Source organism: Lissotriton helveticus, chromosome 5_1 (genome assembly GCF_964261635.1).
Source record: "Lissotriton helveticus chromosome 5_1, aLisHel1.1, whole genome shotgun sequence".
In the NCBI taxonomy this organism is placed as follows: domain Eukaryota; kingdom Metazoa; phylum Chordata; class Amphibia; order Caudata; family Salamandridae; genus Lissotriton; species Lissotriton helveticus.
In genome coordinates this window covers 2086613141-2086631323 of record NC_136065.1, presented here as the reverse complement: position 1 = coordinate 2086631323, position 18183 = coordinate 2086613141, and the positions used below count along the sequence as shown (strand labels likewise).

The following is an 18183-nucleotide window of genomic DNA, read 5'->3' as shown; positions in this document are numbered from 1 at the left end:
CTCTCAGAGGCAGGAAGACAGACAACACAGAATGTGGGTTTGATGAAGTTTTTTTTCACCCACATGAAGGGCATTTCATGAAAAGTGAAGGCAATTTGAGAAAATAATCACCACTTTTGATGAGAAATTGGGTGAAGAATGTAGAATAGCCTCAAAGATGTAGTATTTTCCAAAATACCTCACTTTTTGTAACAAAGCGTTAAGAAAAAAACTGGGTAACGTAACCCAGAGAGTGTTCAGAGATCCTTCCAGCAGGTGCCAGAAAAAAGAATGGAGGCTGGAGGCAAACTGCCAGTACAGTGCATGCTGGGTAAAGAAGGTGCTGGCTCCTTAAAGTAACAGTACATTTCCCTAGCATTCCTTGAACTCGACATGACAGGCTCCTTTTTTCTTTAATTTTCCTTTTCTCTGTATGTGCTCAATAGGCGTTTTAGAATTAAAAACGGGGCTGACTGTTGCCAGTTCAGCAATGTGGTCACATTGTAATAATTAGATGTGTTTTTAAGATGCAGAAAAATGCAGTAAAAGACATGCCTCATGTTTTTTTGTTTAATGGAGGGAATTCTAATTCTATTGACATTGAGGTGGTTACCTCCATCTAAAGAGTGACTAGCAGTAATTGAAGAAAAAGTGCTCCGGGATCCCCGCAAATGTACGGGAATAGTCCATGTTTATGACAGAATTTTTTTTCCTTACACATTTCATTCATTCTTAATTTATTTCTATGCAAGTCTTCAGTATTAATCATTTGATCGAATGGTATTAAAAAGGTACTTAAAAAAATGAAATATTCCAAACTAATTCCTCATCACTGTTGGGAATTTGTAGAGACCAAGCAAGTTGTGTGAATCACTGCATTGGAAATATACTGCGTTTGGCAGTATTGTATTTTCCTGAGTATGGGGCAGTTTATCAAAAATTGGCCAAGAATAGAAATGATTTGGAACCTTAATTTAAAAAAAAAAAAAAAATTGGATACATCGGATTGTAATGATTAATACTAACGCCTGCATACAAATACATTAAATATATAAAGAAAGCTATCTTGCATATACCCTTATGCATGGTAAGAAGCCCGCCATGATTATCCAATACTTCTCATGTAGTCATCTAAATCCAAATTTACTGATTATAACTATACACAGAAAAATGTCACTCATGTCTTTGAAACAAAGAAGTGGCAACTTTTGTTTGAAAAAGCAGGAGAGCGGTACTTACCCCATTACAAAAGCAAGCAAACTGGCCTTACCTATAGTCCTCTGCTACGGATGCTAGGAGCTTTCGACATGTTCGGTTATCAAAACGACCCACACAGCGCATAGTTTCCTGAATTTGAGCCAAAAGGTTCTTGTCCTGAAGGTTGATGGCTTCCGCTAATTGCACTTTGAGGAAGCACACTATTTCATTGTCTAAAAGAAAAAACAAAAGGTTAGTTTGTCTTGAAGGTTGAAGATATCAGCTAATTGTACAGAAAAAAGGCTTGTTATTTCAGTGTCTAGAAGTGCTGAAATTAAATATGTTAACAAGCAACATAGTCCATATACAGCTTCATTAATCGCGAGGTGAAACAGTACTGAAGCACTGAAGTGACAGGAAATGCTCTGCCAGTCTTCAAATAACTTGGCTAAGGCGGAGTTGAAACCGAGTGAACATGGAGTGAAACTTACACAGGTTCTGTGCAATAATATTTGCGTTAACCTATTTCAGTGCCAATTTGGAGTTTGAGTATGCCACAGAAGAATGGTGTGGTGATGAAGAACCAATAAAAGAGTTACTCAACAGCAAACGTGCAGATACGCTGCTTAAGGATGAAATTATGAGGCAGAGCAAGAACAACCACACTTGATGGCGGCTAAGGGACACATCGCTTTACAGCATTAGTCCTAGTAGAGATTGCAGGTCTCAAGAAACCGGCAGAAAGAAAAGGAAGCTGCCACACTGTGAAAGTTATTACCATATGTTTACAACATATCTAACTTGCATTGCATTGAAAAGGGAAGAGGGTCATAAGATTTTGGGAACAGCCACATGTCATTGAAGTGGCATCAGTGGGCAGATCCCCGATGCTTAGAGAAATACTTTCACTAGGTAAACCAAACATAAAAGTAAAAGGAGACCTCTGTCCAAAAATGATGAACATGAGCGTTTAAATTCCACTTGCCAGGGCTGAGCCCAAAGGGTTGGTTTGCTTCCAGCCTAGTTTCTGCTTTTCATTCAGCCTGGGACAGTACAGGTCCACAGATGACTAACAAATTAAGGAACCAATCAAGTTTCAAAGAAAGATTCCTTTAAACCCTTGTTTGTTTTCTCTAGCGCTCAGGAGCATAAGATCAGTAAACGCAAACATAACTTTTGACGAATGGGAAAACCAGCTGGATGTCCTTGCTGGAGGTGCCACACACAAATATGTGTCAAGGGGTGGCGGGCACTGAGGTGGAGGGGCTGAACGTTAGATTTTCCCCACTATGCACACAACCCTAAATCGTTGGGGCTACAGGAAAAATAAAAAATGTGCTACAGTTTCAGACTTGTATAAGGCATTCAATGATTGCAGAGCGTGGTCAAAATTACTAGACCTGGGAATCCTATGGATGCTTGAGATGAGTCCTGGAGATAACCTTAAAGACATGGTAGAAAGCCTAATCAACCAAACATCACTAACTAAGCACTACAGTATAAGATTTTCAGACCCCAACTCCCATAAGGGAACACACCTTTACCTTGGGGTGCTTTTGGCCTCTTTCTGTTAGTCTCCACCACCAGCTGTAGTTTTGGTCACACTTGTTCGACCCAGTGGACTGCCTTCTTCCCCAATTCTTGAGGAGAACGTGGACCATGGTCTACCATGAAATTATGTATTTTCTCTTGTTGACAATTACTTAAAAGGTGCTCCTTCATCATCAAATTATACAACCTTTCAAAGTCATGTACATTGTTACCATTTAACCAACCTCCTATTGTTTTCACCGAGTAGTCTACAAAATCTACCCAGGTCTGGCCTCTCTGAATCTGATCTTATAATCTTTAGTGCTAAATACAAAGCCCTCAATCAGGGTACTCTTCATGAGGTCATAGGAAGTAGCATATTTCTCATTGAGTGTCAGGAGTCTGTCTTTGCACTTCCCTGGGAACATTTCCCATAGGAAAGCACTCCATAGCTTCATGTGGACCTGTCTACCAAGACAGGCTCTCTCAAATGCAGTTAACCACTTAGTGAGGCCATCACCCTCAAAGAATTTAGAGACAATCCATATGAGGATTTTAGAGTCAAAAGACTACGCCTCCCTATTTATTATTTAGCTGCCACCAGAGATGGGTTCCCGGCCCATCTCAGCTCTCTCTTTTTCTATCCTACGCAAACAAATGAAGTAACAGAATGCTGAATAAATCATACATTCACCCCCAGTCAAGAGATATGGGTTAAATTAATCGTCCTTTTGCTCGCCATGCCACCCCAGTTTAGACCCAGCCATATGCAAATCAGGTTTGAACTTATGCCTAATGGGAACAGTCCAGACCGAACTGCCAAGCCAGGTCCTCACGGACCGGAAACAAGGATCCTGGGACCTCTTTCTGGGTATTACCCTTCATCAGCCAGTCTAGCTTGAACCCAGTGACACAGTGAGCAAGGGACCCACGTCTGGGCATACCAATCCCACCTTGGGTGAAAAGTGCTACGCAAACAAATGATGGACGGAATGCTGAATAAATCATACATTCACCCCCAGTAAAGAGATCTGGGTTAAATCCATTGTTCTTTTGCTCACCATGCCACCCCAGTTTAGGTGACTGGGGTTGAGTGTCTAAAAAGTTTCAGCGCTCCGTCCATCATCTCCTTGTGTTTGCTTTTTTCGCCCCAAGTTGGTAGGGTATGCCCAGAGATGGGTCCCTTGCTCACTTTGCCACTGGATTCAAGCTAGCCTGGCTGATGAGGGCTGTTAGCCCGAAACCGGTCACAGGAAGCTTGTTTCCGGTCCTGGGAAGACATGGCTTGGCAGTTCGGGCTGGACTGTTTCCATGAGTCACAGTCTAGAGTCGGACGAGATTACGAGTGAACACGTACAGGGGTGATACCTGGACTTCCCGGTTCCCTTGGGTTATTTGAGCGACGTGGAGCGCCAACCTGCCCTTTGTTTTTTTCATCCCCACATATAATCTCTGGCTGGAGCACATAACGACGGAATCCAGTACCCAGGCATCGAAGCATCCATCGGGAGGTACCGGCCCCGGACATTCTACCATCACGGATCCGGCCCAGTTTGCGAAGGACAGATTGACCAGCCGCCATAAAAAAGTATTTTAGAAAATAAACCCTTACTTAACAAGACCTGGTCTCCGATCCCTCACTTGTACCCCACCACATTGGGAAAAAAATTGAAAATTGAAAAAATATTTTAACACAATTTTGGATTGCCTCTTGTGAAATCACGCATTGACGTACAAGTTACTTACCTTTGGTAACGATGTATCTGGTATAGACGATTCTAGCCGCAGATTCCTTAATCCAGCATCTCTGCGCGCCGGGGGGCGGCACCACGTAACTCCGCCCTGATGTTGTCCACGGACGTGGTGTCAGCAAGGTCACCTAAGTCTCACCCTGGCGCTCTGATGTCAGTTTTCTTCTGAGAACTTTTCCGCGCCACAACGCGGAGCCATCACAAACAAAATTGTGAGAATATGGGAACAGTGTGCAAAAAAATCAGGTAAACAGAAAGCGAAGAAGCGAAGGTGAGGAACAGCACCATTTGGGAAAGTGCCAGGCACTGTGTTACTGAAAGGCATGGAAGGGAAAGAGCAGAGCACCACTCTGAGAAGCAACTTTGCAAAGCGAAGGCAACATCCTCCCTGGAGGCAGAAAACATGTGAAAAATGTCAGAGCAAAAGACAGAAAGTCTGCAACCACAATCTATAACAGTGAAGGCAACAAGTCCGAACAGATGAGTAACGACAAATTACCCCAAGACAACACCATCAAGGAGGGTCGTATCCCCTGTAAAGAGCTAAGGGCTGAGGCACAGCCAATAGATCCCAACTCAGATGACTGCAGGAGTCAGAAACCCCAAGCAATGAAAAGGGGAGAAGATTGTGAGAAGGCCCCACACTGGAATAACCAAGGTGTAGGGATGCAGAAGTACACATGAACTTACCGTCCAAGTACCGTGAAAGGAAGGAGTGAAACAAATAAACAGAACGAAGCATCCCGCCAGGGAGGAAGTGAAAGAGGGCACTCACAGAAGACAAAATCCCCCGGGGGGAGGCGAGCGCAGAAGACCAAGCTGAAGGTCCTCGCAGAACGGGGAGAAAGGGCGGGCCGTGAAGGAATCGTCTCTACCAGATGCATCGTTACCGAAGAACTTGTACATCTGATAGAGACTACTAGCCACAGGTTGCTTAACATAAAATAGATACCCTAGCCATACCCAGAGGGGAGGAGTGTATGCAAGAGAAAATCACCAGCTTGGAACAACACAGGGCCCAGACAGGGGATGTGTCATTGGGACAGGAAGGACGGCCCAGTCCCCATCAAGCAGAAGTAAGCAAGAAGGAGAAGGGAAGGCCAGGATACCACAAGCCTACCCGAGGGGCAAAGGCAATCCGCCAGAAAACCCGGAGGGACAGACGGCACCAAGAGAGTACCAAAGGAAGAAAAGAACCACCTGCATAATCCAAGGAGAAGAGGTGGAAACGAAGGCAGAGACCGCCTCAGGAGAACACACCCAGCGAAGGGGACAGCTGAACGGGCATCAGCCCCTAGGCAGGGGACTAGACAGGAACAGCCCCACGGCCGGAAAGCGCATACGTGAGAAGGAAGACACAGTCACGCAAAGCTCCAGCAGAGCAAGGGACAGGAGCACACGGGTACACGCCAAGGCCCACGGAGGTGGATCATAACCAGGCGTGCGCAGCAGGCAGCTGGTAAATACTACGAAGTAGTGTGCCCAGAACAGTGACCCACCAGGAAGCAAGAATATGTAGTACAGACCTAAAGCCGTCAACCCGAACACATGAGAACACCAGAAATATTCTAGCCCCCCCTGGAACACAAGGCAGAGGACCAGGCCGAAACATCGGATAATAAGGTGGAAACACCACGACACGACGTCGTAGACGGCATAACAAAAGTCGGTCTGGCGGTCCAGAGGCTGAAGAGGGAAGGCAAAACGCACAGAAGCAGATATCCCGCAGGAACAAAGGGCAAAATATACGACAGGCAAGCCCTGTAGAAGAAGGATAGAAACACCATTGGATACTGAGCAGGACAGTACCTGGAGTAGCGTAAGCTGTGCTAAGGCGAAAGAAAAAGGACCGCACCAAGCGGTATACAGTGACGCCAGGAAAGGCGAGGAACCAGAGAAGGTATCCACACCCGCCCAGCTTAGGACAGGGCTATACAATAGCCAACAAGTAGTCCACCTAGGGTATGACATCTCAAAACAATACAGGGGAACACCTCTTAGGGAAACCCGCAGCAGAGGTCAAGAACATAAAAGACCTGTGGGTATTCCCGCAGGTAGTTTACCAATCACCCAAAAAATACACAGATGGTCCAACCTGAGGACCTATATGGCTTCATTAACAGTCAAAAAACAAACACCACAAAAACTGAGGGCTGTACCAGCAGCCAAAAGTACAGAGGGGCCAACTGAAGCACCCTGAATGCATTCTAAGCCACACAGCACACAGACGGCCAACCGAAACACTAGTCCCAGAGAGAAAGGTGGGATAAACGCCTCCCATAAGACACCGGAGGACGACAAGCCGAAGCTTACGGAGGGGGAGGAGGATGGAGCCCCGCAAGGAGTCGCTGAATAGCGGAGTCCACGTGGGTGTTAAATAAAAGAATCCAATCAAAAGGCAGGTCAACAAGACGCTCCCGAATATTCTCCGGAAAGACGCTATCCCGCAACCAGGCATGGCGGCGGAGAGCCACAGAACTCACCATAGCGCGGGCGAGAGAATCAGAGACATCCAAGGCCAAACGGAGAATAAATGCAGCTAACTCCCGACCATCCCCCACATGGTGCGGCAGATCAGCGCGGACACCTTGGCGGGAGGGGCACGACAGAAGGGACTCTGCGGAATCCCATAGGCCGGAGGTAGCCCTGGCCAACACACAATGTGTGTTGAGCGGGCGCAAAGCAGCACTAGTGGAAGCAAAAATGTTACGTCCCCCAGGAGTCCAACCACCGGGCCTTCCGTGACAGAGGGAGCAACACCGAAGGTAAGGAAGGAAAAGCAGTCTGCAAGACAGGGCCCTAAGCAGATGGGTGGGAAAAAAGACAGACTGGATTGTGCAGGGCGTGGTGGTGGAGGAGCGGCTGAGGCACTGGATCCCCCGTAGCAGGATGCCCCCAAAAGAGAGTTGTGGAGCAAAGCTTCAAATGGAATTAGTGGATCCCCTCCACCAGAGCCCTGGTGGAGAACCTCCAACAAGGGGTCCGTTGGGAGTAGAGCAACAGGGTTGCCATTTGCAAAATGCCGGTGGCCGTGGAAATGGCCCTGACAAAGGCTACACTCACCTCTGTAGGGCGTCGTGGGAAGAGAGAGACTCTTCCGGTGTCGAAGGCTGCCAACTAAGCCGCCCGTCCCCATGCCCTACCGGAGGAAGAAACAGCCAGCCCCTGTAGGATGGAAGACCCATGAACGAGCGAGGGGCCTCCGGAGAAGGCGGAGAAGCCTGCGGGGAAACCAACTGCAAGGTGCGGAAGAGCGGGTCCGGGGGCTGTGGACGCGGGGACGGCATAGAACCCACACTGGAAGCCGCCGCGGAAAAGGCAACGACACGGCGTCCAGTTTCCGGTGAAGAGGAGACAAGGAGACGACAGTCCTCCGGAGAGGAAGGAACATCCGGAGAAGAGTTGACGTTCCAAAGTCGAGACTGCGCTGGGGAGTCTGCCATGGGCACCAATGAGACATTGATCGGCGCCGAAGTGTCCACCAGGGGTGCAGAGTCGGCCTCCACCACCACATGCCTCATAGGAGAAAGGGGCAGGTCGGTGCAGAAGCAGCCAATGACCGGCGCCGAAAAGGCGCCGGCTCCACCTCCTCCACCACCACCTCCTGCGCAGAGGACCGAGAGGTAAACGTATTATTCATTCAATATAATCAGCAATTATTTAAATAAAGTATTTGTTCATACCAATGAAAATGCCACTGCATACACAGGGAACATACAACAGTTAAAATAGACGAAACAACAACGAACATAAGTGAAATTTGAGGCGAAAAAGCTGCCAGAAAGGGTGCTTTTTCATTACAATCAAAAAACAATAAAACAACGTAAAGACAAAAGATTGCCAAGCAGATACTTTGTGTTATTGACAGAAAACCGGTTACAAACTTTTGAGCAAAGTGCCAGCATAGAGATGCTACTTAATCAAGCCTGGATAAACGGTATGCAGCTTATCACAGATTGCCAATGGAAGGTGTTCGCTTGTATCAATAAATAAATGTGATATGTTCATTTAATCTGTTCCTGTCAGTTTCCTAAGCAAGATTGGGCACCTCTTTCTCAAGGCATGGGTTATCTGACGCTTTTCAACCAATAGTGATTAAGGGGTCTGTCAGGACTTGGAACCTTTTAAACCGGAGGAAAATAAAAATAAGGAAAGGAAACTTCAGTAACAATTCAGAAAAATATTGGTGCGCCATCCAAGTGTGCTATATTGCGATGATGTACCTTTCTTGAGGTGTGTATTAATTATAGGCATATAAAGCCGAATTATGAGGATAAAGAAGCTAACAAATGTGAGAGGCAAAAGTAAATGAACAGGGAAAAACATTTTGGCAACACCATCACTTAAACCCAGATGGGAAACATACCTGAGATTGGTAGGGACAAAGTGGGAGTAAATACAGTTGTCTTGCGATTCTGCATCACAAAAAACAAAAGGAGTGATTTGTGTGAACTTCAAGGGCACACCAGCCACAGGTCGAGTTGAAGGGGGAAAACGTTACATATAGAAAATAAAATAAATGTTTACTTGAATTGTGTTGAGTAACAGAGAATATATAAACCGCTTGAATGGAGGTAAGCAGCACAGTTTTCTGCTTCTGTAGTGGAGTGCTTAGTATGCTATGAATCCCAGGAAGAAGTAATGGATTTTTAAGAAAAAAAGCATGGTCGTACTGCTATTTCTGGGACAAAGTCATGAAGGCAAAAGGTTGAAATTAAGTCCATAAAGTTGGTGTCTGAATGCTAACTGAAGCGTGCATTGCGCATGGGTAGTTAAATGTTGTCAAGCTCAGAAACTTCAGTCACGCATGTTAGAACTGTGTTGAATCTGAGAATTAAGAGGACATTCTTGTTGGTATTGTTTAGTAATACTCACCTCCCCTTAGGTTACAATTGATGATTTCAAAAACAGCCCATCTAATGTCCGCTGTATCATGGTGCGCTCCATGAAGTAGTTTTACAACAGTGCTGCTTGGACACAACAACTGATCCTGGGTTTATGCTGGATGATACCTTTACGTATTTCTTCATTGATTATCCCATTATATACTTTTTCCCACGGGCACAGACTACCGTAACCACGTTTCTGGTTTTATAGTTTGAAATTGTCGAATATTTCCACGAAATACCTTGATGAACAAAAGCGTAATGCATCTCTTACATTGATTTGCTAATTTTCGCTATTAAGGAATCTTTTCATGATTTTCTACATCTGACCCAGTGTTCTGTAGAAACAATATTTTCAAATTGTAAATTCTACCCACTTTTCTTATTTTTCTTCATATCAAACACAGATATAATGCTTGCAAAGCAATGTGCATTAAGGCACACAAAGTCTATTTTTGCCACATATAAGGCTGGCAGTGAAATTTAAACTATGAAGACAAATAAAAACACTCAAGTTCGATGTGTAGTCTAACATAAGACACAATTAAACATTTTGGAAGGAAAACTTTGTTACACATCCCCTGGCTGTTTCAGTGATACATTTTACCACCCCTGGGGAATCCCTGATCAATTCTCTTCCCAGTATTTTAATGTTAAGTTCTAGGGGACTGGAATGTACACAGTCCGCCTCAGTGTCATGGCCAGAAACCAGCACAGCACGAGTGAATGTAATAAAAATGTCTTTGCATATGTTCATTCTCTTTTCCATGTCTTTGATGTCGTATTGGCCAAGTAATGAGAAATATGGTGCTGAGAAATGCGATGCTGAACCAACCCGATCTACCGAATAAAATAATCTAGCAACAAAAGGTAAGGGTTGAGCAAACAGGCCCACTTGGAAGAGTCATGCAGCAAATACCATAAAATTAGCATCTAGGTTTACCATCTGGATCATTGTGATCTGGCAGACCATTCCGAGTGGAATGGGACACCAATGGAAAAGCAACTGCATCAGCTGAGCACAGCGCCATACGAAGCTTCTTCTTAGCATCTCTGAAATACAAAAACAGATTTCTTCAATAAAAACAATGATAAATTATCACTAGACAGTTGACTTAAAAAAACACAGAAATTATAGAAGACATTTTAAATGTTTCAATGCCTTGATACCGAACTCACATAACACAATTAGACAATTTCTACTGTAATGAACACAAATAATCGTGCCAAACCACTGACATCACAACATCTCCTTCGTCAAGGTTGGGTTCAACAGTGATGAACTGCACAACTAGCAAGTAAACTGGTCAAATCCAGAAACTGATTTTATTTTTTAAAAGAGATGCACATAAGCAGTTATGAATCCAACCATTTACAAATTTTACAAAATCTCTTCAACAAAAACAATCCCACTCTACAATAGAATAACCGTTAAGAAAATCAGTAATTTGTTACACACAGAAAGACTGTCAATTTAAATAACACGCAATCTCCATTATAGAGACGTTTCTGGGGAAAAATAAGCTCTTTAAATTAAGAATGTCCTTTCGGAGACCTTTTTTTCAGAGCCACATTGTCTTCTTTATTCTCCAATGACTGCTCTCTAAATACTGCTATATCATTCTTAAGCCATTATGGGGAGAGGGTGCTCTTTCACCAGCATAGGCTCTTCAGCCTGAGACTGCTTGTGGTGTGTCTCTTGATTTCCTATTGAGTCTGAAGAGGAGGGCAAGTACATGGTGATATGCTTTTGATATGCTCTTATGATCTATGGCAAATATTAATCACAGCCATGGACATGAAGAAACATGGCCATGTCATTACCTGTATGAGAAAGCAGAGTCCAGTGGAAGTGCAACTTGGCTGGCAGAGTCTGGGAGATCGTCAGAAGTGATGTTCTGTAAGGCCTCATCCCTCGGGGAGTCGTGAACACTTTCACCATCACCTGCACCTTCTGAAATGTTCATTATAGGAAAAGAGGAAAATATAAAGGTTAAAAAAGTAAGGCAGTTAGACTTTTAGTCATATCCGATTATTAAATGAATGCTGCTAGAACTGCGTAAACTAAGTCATAACACTGGAATCCAGACCCTCATCTATACACACTGCTGATATCTAGCCACCAAATATTTAAGTATTTATGTTAACAGTGGAAGTCTGGAACTTTTAAACTTTTAATCTTAAAACTTAACAGAAGAAAGCATGCAAGAGTCAGCCATTATTTCTAGATGACCACCTCAGACATACTGAAATATTAATAGTGATCATTTATTTCCACTAGACCTTATTTAATGGAATTATAATGCTAGTGAGCTTAATGTGAACAGAAAGGGTAGATAATGTGGGAAAACATTATCACGTACATTCATAGATGGGGTAAGAGCTCACTGACTTTGCAAAATGCCATCATGAGGCAATGCTAATATATCACAGGTGAATAATTACAGGCTAGAAAAGGTTCTGTTACCAATGTGCTGTCCAGCCATCTTTGAAAGGTTAAATGAGGCATTAAATGCTAATGTTGAATTAAAAAAAAGCATAGTCTAAACATGGAAAGGTATCTAATCACTGTTCAGCCTGAACAAGGAAGAGGGCATAGTATGAAAAAAGTAAAAGGGAATGGGGAAGATCCCAAAGGAGAATTACAAAACCAGTGTTTCATGGGGTCAAACGTAAGGAAAAGATTGCAAAATAATGAATATCAAAAATAAGATACAATCTAAATCATCCAACAATTATAGTGAAAAATACATAAATAATTGTTTCACAAATGAAACTGAAAACAGTGCAGCTGGCTTTGGGAGCAAGGCAAAAGAAAGAGATCAAGCATTAGTGCAGCTCCTTCTCATCACAAAAGTTCAAGAGGAAATCTGCCAAAATCCAAAACAGACTGACTTCAGAGCTGCCAAATAATACAAGTCACAGCACAGACTTTGTACTTTTGTCCACTGACGTATACTTACTCTGGCATAAATCTTTAGATCTATTTGATTGCAGTTGCCCTTTCAACAAACCTTTGGTCCTCAGCCCACACAAGTCTCACCCACCTTCTATTTTAATCACATCAATGTAAAACATTTGGGTGACCTAAAGTGATCATGAGGTGTGTGGCAATATTTACTTTTAGCAGGGTTCTGATTTCATTCTTTAATTGGAGACCTAGAATATTTTGCAAATGGTAAGGCTTTGTCCACTTATCTACCCACTGCATTAGTTGCCGGGGGACTTCATTCAATATAGTTGTTTATCAACCTTCATTGTCAATCTCCTCAATATTCAGGCTTGCTCACATTCTTTTTGCCATTTCGAAGCAATGCCCTCAGTTTGTGTGGTTTTCCTTTGCAACCCTATCAGCAGTAGTATGGAAATTTCCCCTGCATAGTAAACACGGTCGATGAAATTTTGCTTGTGAAACTGGTAATCTGACTTCTTATATGACCCTGGCATCAGGCTAACCTAGCACATGTGCAGAGACCTGGACGTGGCACTATTAAATTGAGGTCTAGAACTGATTCTCCATTTTGAAAGAGAGCACAAAGCCTGCCGGTGGGCAAAGGACAACTGTCCATGCACAGCACTGAGTCACAAAGCAGTTGTGGCTACATCCAAAGATTTTGAGAATCATAAGTATGACCAGAACTTTTCTTCTATGTCAGGCAGAGTATAGTTAACATATCCTTTTTTTCCTGGCACATGATGTGATTTTGACTGAAAGTGCACTGGGTTTCTGCTAACCAGATCCCCGGTGCCAGAGCTCTTTCCCAAAACTGTACAATTGTCCCCCCAGTTAGCAAAACCGTTAGCACCCTCTGTAAGTCCCTAGTAAATAGTACCCTGGTGCAGAGAGCTTAAGGTTCTATCTAAATGGCCCTTAAGGGCTGCAGGATGAATTGTGCCAACCTAACGGACCTCTCTCCAAGCACATGCAAGACTGCTGATGCAGGCTGCGTGTCTTGGTGCAGACAAAAGTGAAAACACGTCACACATCCCTGTGTTCCATGTCCCCTACCACTGCATGCAATACTTCTAAGTCACTCCTACAGCAGGCCTACAAGCCCTAAAGCAGGGTGCTGAATATTACATGTGAGGGCATACCTGTATGAGCAGATAGGCCCCAGTGCTGGTCAGTCCTACGGCTGCCAGTACAAGTGACCAGGGAAGCCATTTCAGATGGAATAACTAAAAATAGGGATGTTTGCTATAAAACATCTTGTATTGGTAAACACACACTGATGCCATTGTTGAATTCACCAATACATGCACCCAGAAGGCACCTTAGAGGTGCCCCCGGAAAATCTACCAGCCTCTGGTGTGCTTGCTGGCTGGTTTCTGCCAGCCTACCACCAGAGACGCTGTTCTGACTTCAGAGGGTGGGAGACTTCGCTCTCAGGAGACCTGGAACAAAAGCTTGTCCGGGAAGAGGGTGTAACACCTCCTCCCACAGGATGATCAGATGATTAGCCTCTTGGGCCGAGAGCTTCAAAGAAGCTGTTGCCTTGGCTCCCCTAAAAGGAGAGGAAGCCACCCACCATGTCCAGAGCCCCCCAGGCATCTGGACAGGTGGGAAAATTAGCTAGTCAGGTAGGCGTGACACCTCCAGGCTTGTACCACCCTTGATATTTCAGAAGTAGCCATCTTTGTGATAGCATACTTATGAATTCTGAAACAGAGTTATGCCCACTTCCCACAGGAAGTGGTCATACAGGGGTGTATTGACTCAAAGGGTCAGTAGCCAATTGGATACTACCCTACACTCCCCTAATGCCCCTACATTCAGTATTTAAGGGAGTCCTTTGAACCAGATCCTGACAACCTAAGAAGAGAGAAGGCACAGAAGAACCGCAAAAGCCAAGAGGGAAGAAGGAGCTGACCTGGTACCAAACCTGCTGGCCTGTCTGCATCCCTCGTCCAAAATGGCGTCACAGTCGAAGTGTTCTGCAGCAGTGACTCCAGAAACTTGGGAGGACTGCCTGCCTTAGAAAAAGACTCAAAACCTCCCATGAACAGCAGACCTGTTCTAAAGAATCTCCAAAAGAGAAGACTCCGAGGCCTTCGGAACTGTCAAAAGCAAACACCTGAAACCACCACTAAACCCATCGCCTCTGGCCGGAGTTGAAGTGGGCCACCAGTCCCAACCAGGTTCCCCAGCCCTCCAGAGTTTGAGTCCATCGTAGTTTCAACATTTTTTAACTCACGACATCGTCTGCAGCCTCTGCAATCAGGCCCCCTCAACCACAACTGCTCAGGTAAGGAAAAACCCAATGCCGAATGAGATCACTGCACTCGTGGCCCCTGGGCCTTGGAGAAGAGGACCAAAGGTGCCCCCATCCCAGAGCATTGCAAGGTTTGAGCCCACTAGCTGGTTCAGCAGACTGGCTTTCTAGCCAGAGCCTGCAGCCTCTTTCTACAGTGACTTATCCCCACTGAAACGCATTGGGCTCCCAGCACTGATTTGCACCCTGCGACCCAGTCGTCCTTGTGCCGCTGGTGGTGTACTGTTGGCACTGCCTTGGTCTTTGGCCACCACTTACCTTAACTCCAGGAGATTGGTCCTGTAAGTTGATGTAGTGTACATGTTTGGAGACCTTGCTCTTCCTTCCATATGATAACATAGCAGAACTCAAACTGCACTGTCCAATTTTTGAAGTGAAAAGAATGTATAGTTAAAAACGTACTTGAACGATTTTTCTGATACCAAATCATGTATAAAAAGTACTTGCTATTTTTTAGAAATTGGTGTGGATCTCCTACGTGAACCGTGTTGTCATTTATTAATCGTTTTTATTTCACAAATTTCTTGCACACCTGTGTTAAGCCTAAGACTGCTCGACAACACTACGCCCTAATAAAGCACATCTGGGATTGCATAGCAAGCCCCCTGCCCACTCATAAGGGAACCCCTGGACTCTCTACAAGGTATATCAGCGTATTGATATATCACATATGAGCCAGCTTCCTACACCTTTCCTCACTTAATGAAGGGGTGAAATTATGATACTGCTGACTTCATTTTGAAATATATAGATTTGTGATAAAGCAGTAGACTTAAACAGGATTCTTTTTCCTGGCACAAGACTGTAAATCATGTGATTCCCGGCAAATCACCAAATCTCCTTGTGCCTAAAATTTGCAACTACATAGAAAATGCAAGGCAACTGTAAACTTGTAAAACAAAATGCCATTGTAAAATTAAAATGTGCTCATCCAATGTTGATGTACAGAGCTCCCTGGCTATCCAGCTAGGTTTGCATTATACATATGACAAAACATATATATCTATACACACACAGGCTAGATATTTCAGAATGGATATTTAATTTATGTCATTATTCTTTGGTTGTTTTGGTTATTTCAAGCACATTTCTGTCACAATGTATAACCTACAAAAACAAGCCAATATCGAGCCTCTGCGTTTTACCTGTATTTTCATAGCTCACTATAGCGGCTTCTCCCGGACTGGTCCGTTTCATGGCGTTTCTGTATTTGTCCAAGATGTCCTCTGCTGCCTGCGCTTGTGCACTAAGCCTGGGATTACCATCATCTGAAAGAAAAAAAGAGTGAAAAATAAAATAAAACTGCTCTTCATTCAGAAATATCTATAAAGGAATGTAAAATATAGAGACATTGTGCCTAGCTTACCTGAAAATTATATAAATGGAAGAAAAAAATCTAAATTCTTATTAAAAAAAACACACCATTAGGTAAGTAACGTTGTTTATATATAACATGGCATGTCGACCGTGTCCCCCATAAACCATCTTACTCCATAAAAAGGCTCTGACGGAATGGACAGCTGCAACCATGCACCTCTCCATCCACAGAACAAGCCACACCTCTACTCTACCATCTTACCTGTAGAACCCCATAAATCACTTATTCCTTAGCCCTAGGTCCATCCAAAAAGAATCTGAGAACGTCTCTGGACCTAAAGTACAACAGCAAATGCTTCTTATATAGGAGCGATACTACATGTGCATCCCTTCTGTTCATTCAAACATCATGATTGCATATCACCTTCTTAAGGTAATACCCTGTTAAAGTAACTTAAGTGATAGATCTACACAGACACACATACCATGCATTTATATTCACAAGACCCTCTAACTGAAATATTAGGTAACACTGTCATCTACTGTGATGTCCTGGAAATATAGCAGAAGTATAAGGAAAAATTACTTCCCTTTGGTAACTATCTTTCTGCTGGATACTCCATCTACCGGCAGATTCCTCACTTATCCAAGGTGCCAGTCTGGACTTGGAAACCTCGAAATAGCTCTCTGGCGCAGTCAGAAGGCACTGGCTCTGACTAGACACCAGAAACGGAGCCGTGGTGACATCACTGGGACCTTATTGTGACCACCCTGGCACCCTGATGTCAGTTCTCATCTCTTTTTAAGTAAGTCTTTCGAGGCGGGGACAAGAACAACATCTACATGAAAATAGGTGCAGTGCAACAAACTAAACGGTCATCTTTTTTATAAGGAGTTACATTTTCCTTCAGGAAAGGGGAGGATGGTGGAACTGACGAGGAATTTGCAGCTATATAGAGTATAAACCAGAAGGAAAATGTTACTTACCCTGTAATTATCTTGTCGTGGCATGCAATGCTGCAGATTTGCATACTGTGCATACTCCTGCTATCTATTGTTGGGCTCAGACATGCACAACTTGTTTTTGTTCGAAGAAGTCTTTTGAGTCACAAGGTATATTGACTTCTCCCTTAGTTGGCATTAAGTATGGGCATCAATTCCATATACAGACTGTTTTCCCGTACGGCGGGTAAGGATGGAGATAGAGCATAAGAAAGCATAAAGATGTCCATGCAATAGAAAAGAACAGTGGAAAGAGAGGAAAGCTATCAGCAACAAACAAAGGCTTCCGGGGAGGAGGGTGGCGCATTTGAATCTACAGCACTAGATGCCACAAACCGATGCTTACAGGATAGGTAACATTTTCCATTCGTGGCATGTGAAACAATAGAGACACATGCTGTGCATAGACTTAAACAGTTTTGTCTCTAAGGCAGGGGCTAGCAGGAGAATGTTGCAGAGCATTAGAAAAGTATATGCAGGACAGCTTAGCCCACTTGGGTTTGCTGTCTCACCAGGACATCCACACAATAGTGTTTGGTGAAGGTGGCGGTGTGGACGAGGTAGCTGCTTTACAGAGCTCAGCTATTGGAATATTGCCTAAAAATGCCATTGAGGCTGCCTTTTTACATGAAGAATGCGGCCTTGGAAGTACATGGAGCTGCATTTTGGCTTTGGCATACAATTAACTAGGTACGGTATTCCTGCTTTTAAAATGGCAGCCTCTTTGTGTGGTTTTTAGAAGGCCACAAATAGCTGTTGTGTTTTGCGCAATGGTTTTGCTCTAACAAGGTAGAAAATCAGGCCTCTTTTACATCTCGCGTGTGAAGTGCCTGCTCTGCTACTGAGTTTGGACGTGGAAAGAACAGTGGCAGCTCTATGGTCTGGTTAAAGCGGCAAGAAAAGATCACCTTGGTTAGGAATTTTGGATTAGTCCCAAGGACTATCTTGTCAGCCTGAACCTTAAAAAAAGATTCCTCTAAAGTGAGCACTTAAATCCCGCTTACCTGTTTAAGGAAGGCAATGGCGACTAACAAGGCCACCTTCAAAGATAGAATGAGGGTCTCACCATGACATCCACACTCCACAAGCTGATCCACGCCTTCACCTGCCCTGGTACAGTAGCGATCTCGCACTGCACTGCTTGAGCCTGCAGAACTTATTTAATATAAATAGATTGCCTGCATAATTATCAGACCTTATTTAATAACCTGCATAACTATTTGCTTTTCGCTAAGATAGACCTGATAG

General features: G+C 44.0%; 1 protein-coding gene across 24 annotated transcripts in view; it reads right to left on the bottom strand.

Annotated features, from left to right (window-relative positions):
* The window catches only part of GAPVD1 (GTPase activating protein and VPS9 domains 1), a 424045-nt gene that overhangs the window by 93698 nt on the left and 312164 nt on the right, over positions 1-18183 (bottom strand). For all 24 annotated transcript variants that reach the window (XM_078646066.1, XM_078646068.1, XM_078646069.1 and 21 more), the window contains 4 exons: positions 15762-15884; positions 11168-11297; positions 10287-10396; positions 1250-1409 (listed from right to left, as the gene is read on the bottom strand). In XM_078646066.1, coding sequence (XP_078502192.1) covers positions 1250-1409; positions 10287-10396; positions 11168-11297; positions 15762-15884 — 523 coding nt within the window. The remainder of the gene's footprint in view (positions 1-1249; positions 1410-10286; positions 10397-11167; positions 11298-15761; positions 15885-18183) is intronic.